Raw genomic sequence first — 15660 nt, 5'->3', positions numbered from 1 at the left:
TCAATGAATCAACTTCTTATATACTATTATTCAGGGAATACTACATTAAACTGAAAACTTTTCAGCACCTGACCCACTCTCTGGGGAAGAATGAGACAGTATCATGCATATATTTGGAAACATTGTTATTTATATTTGTACACAATACATGCTTATACTTTATAGCTTACATCCTTTTGAGGATTTTTCCAACAGTTTTAACAGGTAGGGAGAAAAAAAAACTAGCTTTGAAAGTGAAGGAAGAACCGGTAACTAGTCTGCAAACTGAGCTTCAAGCCCCACGGGCAGCCCACCTGCCTCCCAGCACTAACCAACACGCACAGCTCTCCTTTCAGGAAAGGAATAAGGTGAAGTTACTCAGTCATGTCCAGCTCTTTGCGATCCCATGGACTGTGGCCTACCAGGCTCCTCCGTCCATGGAATCTTCCAGGCAAGAGTACTGGAGTGGGTTGCCATTTCCTTCTCCAGGGGATCTTCCTGACCCAGGGATGAAACCCGGGTCTCCTGCATTGCAGGCAGACGCTTTACCCTCTGAGCCACCAGGGAAGCCACCCTCCTTTCAGGAAGGGTTCCCGTTTTTAGCCTGTTCCTGTCTGCCACTGGACTGAATGGATCTCAAGGGCAGAACTTTCAAATCCCTAAACAAAGCATAAATTAAAAAATAATTCAAAGACCATGGGCCTCAAACTGCTCGTGGAACTGTATTGTTATGGTCTTTTTGGAGGACAATTTGGCAGCATCTCTTCACATTAAGAAATGGGCTTGATTCCCATTTCTAGGAACTGATTCCTCAGAGACACTGGCAGCCTTGAGAGCAGGTTGCATGAAGATGTTGACAGCTGCACTGTAGCAGTGAAAAACTAGAAATAACTGGAAAAAAAACAAAAAAAAAACAACCTCAATAGGGGAGTAGTTGAAGAAACTGTAAAGCCATACCATAAACTCTCATGCAGAAATGAGAAACCAGCAAGATATCGCTGTAAACAGATACAGATGCTCTCCAAGGAGTGTTTGGATGAAAACCAAAGCAAATCAGAGAAATAATGTCTATTATGGGTTGAATTATGTTCCCTAAAAAAAAAATGCTGAAGCCTCCCCAACACCAGTATTTGTGACTGTGATCTTATTTGGAATTAGGGTCCTTGCAGATGATCAAGTGAAATGAGGTCATTAGGGTGGGTTCTAATCCAGTATGATGGGTGTCTTTATAAAAAGGTGAAATCTGGACACGCACAGACATGCACACAGGGAAGATATGGGAAGGGGGAGGCTGAGACTGGGGCAGCGGGTCTACAAGTCAAGGAACGCCAGGAACACTAGAAGACGGGGCAATGCACGGAACAGACGCTTCCTCACAGCCTACAAGGAACCACCCTGCTGACACCTTAGCCTCGGACATCTGCCCTCCAGAGCTGGGAGACGGGAACCTTCTGCTGTTCTGTCACCTTACTGCAGCCCCAGGGACTACTCTCTCACTTGTAGTGAGTAAAAAGTAAAAAAATAAGAAAGCGCAAAATTCCCCATATACAAACATACACATAGAAAGGTCGAGATGGTGAGCTGTGTGTAAATCATTAGCTTAGTAGGTGGGCTTCAGCAGAAAGACAGTAGGGCAGAGGGTGAAATGAACGGGGTTATTTCAACACGACAAGCTTTCACAAAGCGTATGAGGGTCTTAGAAGCCTGCTTTGGATATTACCGACATGTCTTCTAGTCTTTATTCCTATCCAGGGGGGCCCAAGAGCCCGTTAGCCCGGAAAACCATGTCGGCTCTTCCCAACACGTACCAAGCTCCCACTCGTGGGCTCCGTGTCCAGGTAGGAAGGCGGCATTTGGACCTTGCTGAGCACTTTGAAACAGGTCCTTAGGGCGTGCGTGAGTTCGGGTAAGCTCAGCATCTCCATCTCCTCGGCCAGAGGCTGTAGCAGGCAGCCAAGCACCTGTGGGAGGTACTGGGTTTGCACCTCCGAGTAAAGTTCCTGTGAAACACAGATGTGGGTTTAACTCATGTGTGATCAGCAGAAAGCAGTGCCTTGGAAAACGCAAGCATTTTCTGGGCCTAAGTTTGTTCCACATTTGTTTCCAAGTTGGAAAACAAAACAGTATTTCTTCTTGATCTAAATACATCCATGGACATTTTTTCTCTCCTTTCAGGTGCCTTCCCTCTTTCTAGCAGAAAATGACTGCCACATTCATTTCTCTATTAAGGGAATTTGTTTCCTTGGAGAAAATCAGCCAAGGATGTAACTTTTAAGAAATACGTTTACTTTCTGGGACTTCCCTGGGGGTCCAGTGGTTAAAATTCCATGCTTCCAAATGCAGGGGGTGAGGGTTTGATCTCTGGTCAGAGAACCAAGGTGCCGGGGCAGCGGGACCAAAATTTTCTTTTAAAAAATTTAAAAAAGAAATAACATTCCTTCTCTGGTGGTTCAGCTGGTAAAGAATCTGCCTGCAATGCGGGAGACCTGGGTTCCATCCCTGGGTTGGGAAGATCTCCTGGAGAAGGGAAAGGCTACCCACTCCAGCATTCTTGCCTGGAGAATCCCACGCACAGAGGAGCCTGGCAGGCTACAGTCCATGTGGTCGCAAAGAGTCAGACGTGACTGAGCGACTTTCATTCTATCTATCTATATATCATGATACTCATTCCTAAATAACTGCTGTCCAAGGATGCCACCCAGCTCCTTATCTGGTCTCCGTACCTTCGGCTCAGCCCACTTACCACTGGCTGAAGTGTTATAACTCCGTATATCACAAGGGCCTAAAAGATATGAGACCACATTCAGCTACATCTTCCACGCTGAAACAAACATTAAGTGGTGTCTATGCACAACCACTTTTTCAGTAAGATGCTGGCGGGGGTGGTGGTTCAGTCACTAAGTCATGTCTGACTCTTTGCGACCCCAGGGACTGTAGCCCACCAGGCTCCTCTGTCCATGGGGATTCTCCAGGCAAGAATACTGGAGTAGGTTGCCATTCCCTTCTCCAGGGGATCTTCCTGACCCAGGGATCGAAGCCAGATCTCCTGCATTGCAGGTAGATTCTTTACCGACTGAGCTACACAAGAGAAGTCTGTCGGTAAGATGAGGTTTAGAAAAAGACCAACACCACTAATAAGAATCCCAATGACAGCCAGCATAGAGCCACCTCTGGAGAGCAAAGGACCTACCAGGGGGATCACGTCCAGAAGGAACACGAGGAGGGTGCAGAGCTCTGAGACTGTCGGGGGAGGGCCGATGCTTCTCCCAACAGAGGGACTCCGCTTCACGGGTCTGCGTGAACCACAGGAAAGAAAAACCACTCTCTTGTAATACTATCAAGCAATTCCTATGATTTCCAATAAAGTAATTTATTCTATTTCAACCACAGTGAAAGACAGCTTCTGTAGTTCTAATAATTCAGCCTTGATGCTCAAAATGATGTAACACAGAGAAGCGTCAGTAAGTCTTGAATCTCCGAAACAGGTTGACTCTGACCTGAACTTTATCATAGCAACTGAGAGTGGTCCATGCCCCCATGGGATTCCATACCTGGCTGATCTCAAAGTGTCAACAGCAATAATTCCAGGTCCCCAGCCCCAAACCAAAAGCGTGTTCCCAGGGAAGGAGCCTGGCTCCAGAAGGCAGGACAGCTGTTCGACTTGCTGTGGGGGCAACCGGAGATAGCTCCCCCTCCTGCTCCCACCCCGCATCATCCCCATGAGCTTAGAATCCCTCAGCTCCCAGAGAGAACTGCTACTCCACTGGGGAATTCTACTGGTAGCTGCTTATCTTATTCTCAAACTCAACACTTCCTTTTCAATAAGTAGGCAACTGGATACCTAAGTTAAAAAGTCAATATACTGGTTCTCAAAACAGTAATTTTGGATTCATCCTGCTATCACAGTACAGTTCGACCTGAGTTAACTTTCTTCACTGTAAATGATCGCTTAGGTATCTCAGCGTTTATCTGGGTAAGAAATGGAAGAACTGCATTCACTTCATCGAGGAGATTCTGCTCCTAGGTGTCTATTCTAAAGAGACCCCCCACGTCTGCATATAAAGAGACAGAATCAGTGCGGTCACCAGGGTACTACCTGCAGTGATGAAAAGACTGAACCTGGTTTATTCAGACGCTGGCTGACTGCACCCAAGGTGAACGGACTAGGGGTGTATGTTACCATACAGATAAATCTCCAGAGGTCTCTGACCTGCACCTCCCAACCAAACACACATGGGTGAAAAGTTATACGCAATTTGATACCATTGATGTAAAACTTGAAGAGGCAAAACAGACTGTATCATTTCTGGATAGTTGTTTTTATACTGGATACTTTTTTTATATTTGTTATAAAAGTATAGACATCACTGGGACAGACATGCACTTCAGGACAGTGATTAAAGCTGGGATGAAAGAAGGGAAGCTGCTGGGAAGGTAAGGGGTTAGCTCTGTCTGGGTGGTAACGTTTTATTCCTTAAAAAAAAAAAAAAGATGTGAAAACCGAAGGTCAAATACTGTCCACAATTTTAGCAATGGGTTCAGGTGTCTGACATTATTTCCCATCTTTTCCTGTGTCTGAAATGTTTCACAGTTAATTCTCTTTTTTAAAGAAAGCGTTCCCGTAACTCTGAAATGGAACTGAGCGGACCAAAACACACTCCGGTCTCAGTATAACATGGCCTTGCTGTCACCCGTGGATCCAATTACAAGTAATTTATTCATCGTAGATTGAAGCGCCCGCTGGGTCTGGCACCAGAGGCGGCAGAGGACATGGCAGGAACAGCTGGGACGTCAGGCAGGCAGGCCTGGTTCCAGTCTCAGCTGCTGCTGATCTGCTGTGCTATATCACACAGGATCCGTCACATCTCTGCTCTCTGGCTCTCTTACATGATGGATGTGCCTGCTTTTCCTGGGGGTATGTGGAGGGGACAGCCTGAGACAAACTTTAGTAAGTTACGCTTTGATTACAGCTACAGGTACCAAAGGCGGTGTGACAACGCAGAATGTTCCAAAGGAGGTGACGGGAATTAAGTTTTATACCATGAATCACAGGACAGAACTGGATCTTAGAGATTACACCTGTCCTCATTTACAGGGAAAATCTGGGAAAGGGCCCCGCGGGGAAGCTTGCAGTCCCAAGCTGGCCACTGCCCCACAGTTTGGAGTCGGTGCAATCCACCAGATTGAAAGTGACGGGAAAGCTGATTACAGCAGCTCAGAACACAAATGTTTTCATCTGAACCCATTATACACTGATTTCAGTAAGAATTTAAGATGACTGATGATTTGAAAAACACTCTCTCTCCAGTCCCTGGGCCACAAAACCAAGCTTGTTGAATAGATCAGGCCTCTAAGGGCACAGTGGAAAGAAACCTGATTAAATTGACACCAACCAGAAAATGCATGGGTTTGTTACTAAAGTTTGACTTTAATTAGGAAGCATCAGCATCGTGTGAACCCTCTCAATGGCAGCGTTCTTAATTCTATTATGAGTTTAAGTGAATCCAATCATATACTCAGCAGAGCTCATCCCAGTGTCAGCCATTGAGTATAACCTGACCACAATGAGCAGCTATGAGAAACCATGACAGCCTCAATTCCTTCCCACATGTTTATAAAGCCTGAACTGGAGGCTTACCTGAAACAGTCCTCAAAACACCTTGTCATGTAATCCCAGAGGAAGTCTGAGCTCAGGGACGTGATCAGCAAATTCACTGTCTTAACAATCTCAGAGGCATTTCTGTTTTCTTTTATTGCACTGTAAAGGAAGAGGAATACTTATACATGTATCTATGAAAAATCCTGTATTATGGGAATACCACGTCTGAAAAACACAAATTCACTGTATCATTCATTCACCTGGGGTGCAGTGTGTGAATAAACCCGTTTCAATCTTTTATGACTTATTTCCGGAGAGGCTGACAAACTTTGTCATAGATAAAATATTACTGTTCTTATATAGGGAAGAGCAAGCACGTGCCATCCTAAATAGTACGTATATTGATACATTCCCTCAGAAGTAAGCTTAAGAGCTACTGAAAAAAGAATGTGATATGGAAAACCAGCTTAAGTCCAACTGTTGGTAATTACATACTCTACTGGTAAAATAACATAGTACAGCCATTTAGGAGAGAAATTTGGCTAACATTTAAATGCACATCTATAACTCAGGGAATTTATTCTAGGGACTTATGCTATAGAAATCCTTGTACAAGCACACAAAGATGTACACATAAGGGAATTATGAGAACGTCATTATAAAATATTGGAAGACTAGAGACCACCCAAAAGTCTTTAAGAGATTGATCGATTAGTCAGGATTTCTTAAGTGACAGCTCCTTACTAAGGACTCTAAGGCAACCATTATCCTCCATAGGAGAAGACTGTAAAGCCAGTCATAACTTGCATTAAAAAAAAATAAACAGGCAACTGAACAGCTACTGTAACTTCAGCTTAAAAACAAAAGATAGGCACCTATATACTTAGGCATTGAAAGTCTGGAATGTTTTATGTTTTTCTCAGAAGGGCAGTGGGATTATAGATGGTATCTTTTTTTTCTCAATACTTTCAGATATTGGTACGTTCTACAATGAACATGTATTACTTTCATATTCAGGAAAACAGTAAACCACTCTCATTCTGTGAGGAAAAAACAAACACGAAAGACTCTTGGTATACTTACAGTTAATAACCAGGAAAATCCAACAGATTTCAATTTTCAGTACTTGTGTGTGTATGTGCATTCAGTCGTGTCTGACTCTTCGCGACCCCATGGACTGTAGCCCGCCAGGCTCCTCTATCCCTGGGATTGTCCAGGCAAGAATACTGGAGTGGGTCATCATGCCCTCCTCCAGGGGACCTTCTCCACTCAGGGACTGAACCTGCATCTCCTGCATTGGCAGCAGGTTCTTTACCACTGAGCCACCTGGGAAGTCCTAAATTTTCAGTAGACCAATGCCAAGTCAGGGAAAAAGGAACTACATTAAGAATAAAGGAAAAAGGAAGAGGTAGGAGACAGGGGTTCAATTCCTGGGTCAGGAAGATCCCCTGGAGAAGGGCTCGACCACCAACTCCAGTATTTTTGCCTGAAGAACCCCAGGGACAGAGGAGCCTGGTGGGCAGCAGTCCATAGGGGTGCATAGAGTCGGACACGGCTGAAGCGACTTAGCACGCACCCTTCCTTGAAAAGAACAAAAACAGGACAAGACACAGGGCTGACGGATAAGAACAAAAACAGGACAAGACACAGGGCTGACAGGTAACTACACACTGTGCACGTTACTGCCTTGTCTGCCGTCTCCCAAACCCCACTCGCTGTACCTTCGGGTCCTCCAGCAGGAGCCCCGGGGCCCCCCCTGCCCTCTGACTTGTCTCCTGAAGACTCACACCCACCGGCCCCACTTCCTGACCCCACGTCCTGCCTGCCCTCCTCCCGGTAACTCACACTTGTACACTAGACCCAGCTGCCTTTGTTGTGCAACTTTTCACACTCTGCCAAAAACACAGTCTGTACGTCCCAGGCTGGGGCAGAGACAAGATAAAACTCCTCGTAACCTTCTCAGCATTCAACAGGGAAAAGTTGATTCAGGTTGACTGATTTAAGAGCAGAAGTTATCTTAAGGAGTGGCTTGGCCTACTACATCTCCAGCCTCGAGCACATCAGGAAGAGTGAATTTGAAAGCCACGCCCCTACCTTATCACCGAACTTCCGCTCTGAGTGTAGCTAAGTTTAAGATCAGAGCCAAGAGCATCTCTGCAATAAGAATAAAACGCCCGGATGACTTCGAGAAACAAATTCTCAACAACTTGAGGCCCTGCAATTATAAAGAAAATGGCCAAATGAATGAATGAGTAAATAAGAAATAAAATATCAGTATTTTTTAAAAATCCATTTTTAAACCAACAAATGACAAGTGTGTAACACATATCATGAGTAACTCCATATACATAGATAATTTGTATAGTCTTAAATGTACAGAAACTTAACTTTGGTTGTGAAAATCACAACTTTAGTTGGGGGAATAACATCCATGAAGACAGTCACCATTTCTGTTGTTGTTCAGTCGCTCAGTCGTGTCCGACTCTTTGTGACCCCATGGACTACAGCACACCAGGCTATCCTGTCCTTCACTATCTTCTGGAGTTTACTCAAACTCGTGTCCACTGAGTCACTGATGCCAAACAACCATCTCATCCTCTATTGTCCCCTTCTCCTCCTGCCCTCAATCTTTCCCAGCTTCAGGGTCTTTTCCAACGAGTCACCACTTCGCGTCAGGAGGCCAAAGTATTGGAGCTTCAGCATCAGATTTTCCAATGAATATTCAGGGTTGATTTCCCTTAGGATTGACTGGTTTGATCTTTCTGTCCAAGGGAACATTTTTGTAGGGCTTACTATGCGCTGGCCACTATTCTGAGCATTCTGTAACTATTAACTTATTTAATCCTTACAACAGCCAAAGAACCAGGTATGTAATGAGGTATGCTGTCCTGATTATGGATGAGGCGACTGAGGCTGAGTAACTAGCCCAGGTGGATTCTCCCAGGTGGAGGCAGGGGATGAATATTAAGAGCACAGAAACTGCCCAGCCAGAGACATTCCCTCTACATAAACCCCAACACAGTAGGGCAATTTCCCATTGTGAATACTTTTAATGATGAGCTAGAATGACACAAGAGAAATAATCACCAACCCAGAAAAGCTTAAGATGGCACAAGAGAACTGGACCCTGCCAGACAGGCAGGTAGGAAGCGACTGGACATTTCTGCTCCTCGAGCACCAACCAGTAGGCCTCATGGAAGGTCATGGCTTCCCACCCTTGTAATCAGAGGAATGGACACAGCACGAGGCAGAGAAAACACAAGCTCTGTCAACAAAGAATAAGCAAATAATCTGATCTCTTACGCTTCCAAAGGCAAAGGCCCCCTTTTCACAATAAGCCCCAGGTTGTATTTTATCTACAGCATAAAACTGTGTGTGTGTGCGCTCAGTCTTGGTGGGTCTTTGTGACCCCCTGGACCGCAGCATGCCAGGTTCCTCTGATCATGGAATTTTATAGGCACGAATACTGGAGTGGGTTGCCATTTCCTACTCCAGAGGATCTTCCCAACCCAAATGGTTTTTACTAGTGAAGGAAAGTGGTTGACATTCAAGGAGAAATGAGGAATTGGCTAAAGCCTGGTAGCCAAAGCACAGATAAGACTGACCGTCTTGTGCCTTCCAGTCTACAGTATCAATCCTCTCCTTTGCCCTTCACAAAGAGGGGCCTTTGTGAAGAGGGGCTTGTGAACAACAAGAGGGGCTCTGTGCCTTTCAATGGGAAACTAAACTATCAGAGAGACAAATTTGACTTCTGTGATGAGGCAGAAACCTATCATTCATCCCATTCCAGAAAATACAACCTGGAGCCCAAGTTAGTTCAACACTCACTTGACCCAGGTCAAGGCCTTGACATAAAACACCCATCCCCAAGGCGGAGCCTGGAGACACACAAGCCTTGTGCTTTGAATTTGATCAGGAGCAACCAGAGATGCACCTGTCATGCACCCAAGTTCATCTGTGTCACAGGAGTTAGCATCTTGGGGATGGGCCATCCAAGGGTCATCAAGTAAGGAGCAACGTTCTGACAAACAGAGCTCAGGTTCTGCAGTCAGACAGACTCCAGAGTTTCAGTCCAGCTGAAACTCCAGCTCCTCGGTGGGCCCTGGAAAATGACTCAGACTTGCTCCGCCCTATTCTCCATCTGCAGAATGTGTGTAGTCAGAAAAGTTACTCAGGGTTTTTGAAGGTATGACATATGCATGGATGTATATTAATGATGTGTGTGTTAGTCGCTCAGTCATATCCAACTCTTTGAGTTGGTCTGTAGCCTGCCAGGCTCCTCTGTCCTCTGGAATTCTTCAGGCAAGAACACTGGAGTGGGTAGCCATTCCCTTCTCCAGGGGATCTTCCAGACTGAGGGGTCAAACCTGGGTCTTCCACACTGCAGGCAGATTCTTTACTGTCTGAGCCACCAGGGATGTATGGATGCAAGAGCTGGACCATAAAGAAGGCTGAACGCTGAAGAATTGATGCTTTTGAACTGTGGTGTTGGAAAAGACTCTTGAGAGTCCCTTGGACTGCAAGGAGATCCAACCAGTCCATCCTAAAGGAGATCAACCCTGGATATTCATTGGAAGGACTGATGTTGAAGCTCTAATACTTCAGCCACCTGATGCAAAGAGCCAACTCACTAGAAAAGACCCTGGTGCAGGGAAAGACTGAAGGCAGGGGGAGAAGGGGTCAACAGAGGATGAGATGGTTGGATGGCATCACTGACTCGATGGACATGAGTTTGAGCAAGCTCCGGGAGATAGTGAAGGACAGGGAAGCCTGGTGTGCTGCAGTTCATGGGGTCACAAAGAGACACGACTGAGTGACTGAACAACAACAAATATTAATGATGCACAAAATGATTGCCCCTCAAATGTCACTGTTATTATTAACAACAAGTAGGACACATTAGGACCGCAGTCTCCCTTCTAACGTGACCAGAAGCCTACGTTTCCCTTTATCTGCCTAGAGGTTAGTGCCTCCCCGGCTGCATAGATGCCTCACGCCTGTCTCTGAAAGCATCAAGGAAAGGTCCCCGTCCTGATGCCTGATGGAGAGGAACTTCGCTAACACTCTCCACTCCTGTTCTCTGCAAATAGTGCCTGAACAGCAGGCCGCCCTGAGCAGAAGGCTCAGAGGACGCCATCGAGACTGAATCCGGGGCAGAAGAAGGGCTTTCCTGGCCGGTGACGCTGTTCAAGGCGTGAGGTGCTGATTTCTCAGGGTGAATGGACACTGGAGCAGTTTATCTTTTTTAAAGCAAGGGAGAGAGAAGGCCACTTTCCTGTTTGACTCCCAGAGGACCACAGTGTGTAAAGGGGGAGCCTTCCCGACCCAGAGTCTAGTTTAACCTGAGGCCTGAGACAGCTGGGATCCAGGCGGGGGTTTACAACCAGCCTCCTATTTACATTTCTTGAGGAAAGGAGGCAGGTGGGCTGGAGGCTGGATATTTACCATCAGCCTCCTGTTTGCATTTCAAAAAAGGAATAACAGAAATAGGGTAAAGAGCCAGGCTTCCTTCCTGTTTTAATATACAGCTGTGGGCAGGGACAGGGGGGCTGAACTCCTTTTGCATAAAGGATCACGAGTTCATGTATTTCCCCTCCTTGGGGCAAGGGAGACGCTGCACAGGCACAGGAAGCCTCCTTGGGGGGTCAAAAGAGGAGGGGCACCATCCCATAATAGGTAATGCTAAGCCTCCCTCCCGTTGGCCTTTGGGCTGGAATCCATCTTGGGAAAAAGTTGCACACGCATGTTGGGGAGGGTCTTCAGGCTCGTCGGGTGTGGGAAAAGAAATCAGGTAACTGGCCAAAGGCAAAGACCTGGAGGAACTGCCCTACACAGATGATTTAACCGTCTCTCTGCTGCTCTCCTCACTAGATGGGACATCCACACCCTTTCTCTGCCTTACCAATGGACCGGCCGTGTGCATGCTCAGTCGTGCCCGACTCTTTATGACCCTCTGGACTGTGGCCCACCAGGCTCCTCTGTCCATGGGATTTCCAGGCAAGAATACCAGAGTGGATTGCCATTTCCTTCTCCAGGGGATCTTCCGGACCCAGGGATCGAACCTCGGTCTCCTGCATCTCCTGCACTGCAGGTAGATTCTTTACCACTGAGCCATCGGGGAGGCCCTATTTCTGCCTTTCTTCCGTCTTAACAAACTATTTCTCTGTGTGCTCTCCTACTCGTTGTTCTGAGTCTCTAATAATAAACTTTGAACCTGTTTTTATAGCTTTTGCCTCTTAGACAAATGTATTTTTCAATGGGGTAAAGGGCCAGTGGAATTTTGCTTCTTGCCTCTAGCCCTTGCTGGACTAGTGGCCAGGATTCCTGGCTTTCATCCAGGATACCCAGGTTCAATTCCTGGGCAGAGGTCTAAGATCTCACTTCAAGTTACCACTCACTGCTATCTCTCCGAAATCAGACCCTCCTTCATGTGACAGAGGAAAAGACTGAGGCCTACATGGCAGAGGGAGCTTGTCTGGACTCCCAAGGCAAAAAGACGGAGGAGGGTCCCCTGTTTTCTTGAGAATACAACCAAAGCCATTTAACTGAAGACACGTTCTCATAAAGTCAGTACTGTACGTGCCGTGCAGACATGTGTGCCAATGAGCATAACAGCTCAAAGGTATTTTCCTAAAATAAAAATTCAAGTAATTGTGCAAAAAATTTAAGAAGAAACTGCCTGCAAAGGTGAGAGACCCGTGTTCGATCCCTGGGTTGGGAAGATCTCCTGGAGAAGGATATGGCAACCCACTCCAGTATTCTCGCCTGCAGAATCCCATGGACAGAGGAGCCTGGTGGGCTACAGTCCTACTGAACGTGGGATCACAGAGAGTCAGACACGACCAAAGCGACTTAGCAGCAGCAGCAATTAGTGAAAACTGAAGCACAGAGCATGACTGAAGTCTCTCAAGATTCTGAAATTCCAAAGAGTAAACTGTATTCTAAACGATGCGGTGGCTTCCCTTGTAGCTCAGTCGGCAAAGAATCCAGCTGCAATGCAGGAGACTTGCTGGCAATGCAGGAGACCTGCCTTCAACGCAGGAGACCTGGGTTTGGTTCGTGGGTCAGGAAGATCCCCTGGAGAAGGCAATGGCAACCCACTCCATTGTCCTTGCCTGGAAAATCCCATGGATGGAGGAGCCTGGGGGGCTGCAGTCCACCGGGTCCCCAGAGTCGGACCCGAGTTGGCAACTAAACCACTAGCAAACAATGGGGTGACTGCACCTCACCGATATTTAACTCCCTCTCAGCAGGGCATCCACCTTCGGCGGTGTCGGTAGAGCACGTCTGGTGTTACCTATTTCCGGCTTGTCGAGCAGACTGACGAGGATGCGGAAAGGCTTTAGGTGCCCGTGGTGGCGCTCCTCTACGTCGGTGTCAGGGAACTTCTGGTGCAGGATCTCAGCCAGACCCTGTTGTTTTTTTTTAAAAAAAGCCACACATTAGGGTATTATATACAGTATAGTGTTGATGGCTTATGGTGAACGGTGTTGGATTCGGAATTTCCAAAGGACAGGGTTTTGCTTTGGGACCAGAGACTTGGCTTCAGTCACTTAGAGCTTTGTGCGCCAAAGTTTTATTACAGTGAAAAGTGGACAGAGAAACAGTTCTGACATCAGAAGGGGGTGGAGTTCAGTTGGGGCTTTATATATACTTTTGCAGTTGCTTACTAACAGTAGAAGGAAATAGAGAAGGAAATGGCAACCCACTCCAGTATTCTTGCCTGGAAAATCCCATGGATGGAGGAGCCTGGTAGGCTACAGTCCATGGGGTCGCAGAGAGTTGGACATGACTGAGCGACTTCACTTTACTAACAGTAGAAAGGTCTTACCAGACCCACTCCCACAACATATCTCTTAAGATAACAGGATGAGTCAGAAGGTTCTTAAGGAGGAGAAACATGTACTTGAGCAGGATACACTGTTGCTATATAATTATTAGTATAGAGTTTAAGCAAAGGAGAAAACGAAAGATATTCCCATTTGAATGCAGAGTTCCAAAGGATAGCAAGGAGAGATAAGAAAGCCTTCCTCAGTGATCAATGCAAAGAAATAGAGGAAAACAACAGAATGGGAAAGACTAGAGATCTCTTCAAGAAAATTAGAGATACCAAGGGAACAAACATTTCATGCAAAGATGGGCTTGATAAAGGACAGAAATGATACGGACCTAACAGAAGCAGAAGATATTAAGAAGAGGTGGCAAGCATACACAGAAGAACTGTACAAAAAAGATCTTCACGACCCAGATAATCATGATGCTGTGATCACTCACCTAAAGCCAGACATCCTGGAATGTGAAGTCAAGTGGGCCTTAGAAAGCATAACTATGAACAAAGCTAGTGGAGGTGATGGAATTCCAGTTGAGCTATTTCAAATCCTGAAAGATGATGCTGTGAAAGTGCTGCACTCAACATGCCAGCAAATCTGGAAAACTCAGCAGTGGCCACAGGACTGGAAAAGGTCAGTTTTCATTCCAATCTCAAAGAAAGGCAATGCCAAAGAATGCTCAAACTACCGCACAATTGTACTCATCTCACACGCTAGGAAAGTAATGCTCAAAATTCTCCAAGCCAGGCTTTAGCAATACATGAATCATGAACTTCCAGATGTTCAAGCTGGTTTTAGAAAAGGCAGAGGAACCAGAGATCAAATTGCCAACATCTGCTGGATCATCAAAAAAGCAAGAGAGTTCCAGAAAAACATCTATTTCTGCTTTATTGACTATGCCAAAGGCTTTGACTGTGTGGATCACAATAAACTGTGGAAAATTCTGAAAGAGATGGGAATACCAGACCACCTGACCTGCCTCTTGAGAAACCTATACGCAGGTCAGGAAGCAACAGTTAGAACTGGACATGGAACAACAGACTGGTTCCAAATAGGAAAAGGAGTATGTCAAGGCTGCATATTGTCACCCTGCTTATTTAACTTCTATGCAGAGTACATCATGAGAAACTCTGGGCTGGAAGAAGCACAAGCTGGAATCAAGATTGCCAGGAGAAATATCAATAACCTCAGATATGCAAATAACACCACCTTTATGGTAGAAAATGAAGAGGAACTAAGCCTCTTGATGAAAGTGAAAGAGGAGAGTGAAAAAGTGGGCTTAAAGCTCAACATTCAGAAAACTAAGATCATGGCATCTGGTCCCATCACTTCATGGGAAATAGATGGGGAAACAGTGGAAACAGTGTCAGACTTTATTTTTCTGGGCTCCAAAATCACTGCAGATGGTGACTGCAGCCATGAAATTAAAAGACGCTTACTCCTTGGAAGGAAAGTTGTGACCAACCTACATAGCATATTCAAAAGCAGAGACGTTACTTTACCAAAAAAAGGTCCGTCTAGTCAAAGCTATGGTTTTTCCAGTGGTCATGTATGGATGTGAGAGTTGGACTGTGAAGAAAGCTGAGCACCAAAGAATTGATGTTTTTGAACTGTGGTGTTGGAGAAGACTCTTGAGATTCCCTTGGACTGCAAGGAGATCCAACCAGTCCATCCTAAAGGAGATCAGTCCTGGGTGTTCACTGGAAGGACTGATGCTGAAGCTGAAACTCCAATACTCTGGCCACCTCATGTGAAGAGCTGACTCACGGGAAAAGACTCTGATGCTGGGAGGGATTGGGGGCAGGAGGAGAAGGGGACAACAGAGGATGAGATGGCTGGATGGCATCACTGACTCAATGGACATGAGTTTGGGTAAACTCCAGGAGTTGGTGATGGACAGGGAGGCCTGGCATGCAATTCATGGGGTTGCAATGAGTTGGACACGACTGAGCAACTGAATTGAACTGATAGAGTTTAAGGAAAAACAGACCCTTGAGCAAGATGAGTTGTTTTGTTGTGTAATCATTAGCTCTGGGTTTAAAGAAAGTTAGTCTTAGAAAAGATAGGTTGTTGTCATAACAACTCAGAGTTTAAGGGAAAAAAAAAATGTCTTATGTGACTTAAGATGAAGGAATATAGAAAAAAAAAAGGTTTGTCCCTCAAGGCCCTGGACTCCTTATCAACCTACTTAAGAATCAGCTGTCTCTCAAAAGAGACACAGATATAAACAACAGACTTTTGGACTCTGTGGGA

The 15660-nt window shown here is 45.8% G+C and overlaps 1 protein-coding gene across 4 annotated transcripts in view; it reads right to left on the bottom strand.

Annotated features, from left to right (window-relative positions):
- Nucleotides 1–15660, bottom strand: part of DOP1B (DOP1 leucine zipper like protein B) — a 130862-nt gene that overhangs the window by 66430 nt on the left and 48772 nt on the right. For all 4 annotated transcript variants that reach the window (XR_804602.4, XM_005202123.5, XM_002685151.6 and 1 more), the window contains exons 9-13: nt 12876–12990; nt 7673–7793; nt 5618–5737; nt 3170–3272; nt 1788–1979 (exon numbers count right to left, since the gene is read on the bottom strand). Coding sequence is in view for 3 of the 4 variants with exons in the window: in XM_005202123.5 (XP_005202180.2) it covers nt 1788–1979; nt 3170–3272; nt 5618–5737; nt 7673–7793; nt 12876–12990 (651 nt within the window). In the remaining variant the exon portion in view is untranslated. The remainder of the gene's footprint in view (nt 1–1787; nt 1980–3169; nt 3273–5617; nt 5738–7672; nt 7794–12875; nt 12991–15660) is intronic.

This window comes from Bos taurus, chromosome 1 (genome assembly GCF_002263795.3).
Source record: "Bos taurus isolate L1 Dominette 01449 registration number 42190680 breed Hereford chromosome 1, ARS-UCD2.0, whole genome shotgun sequence".
Lineage (NCBI taxonomy): Eukaryota > Metazoa > Chordata > Mammalia > Artiodactyla > Bovidae > Bos > Bos taurus.
Note: the sequence above shows the minus strand (reverse complement) of the source record. Positions and strands in the feature narration are given on the sequence as shown.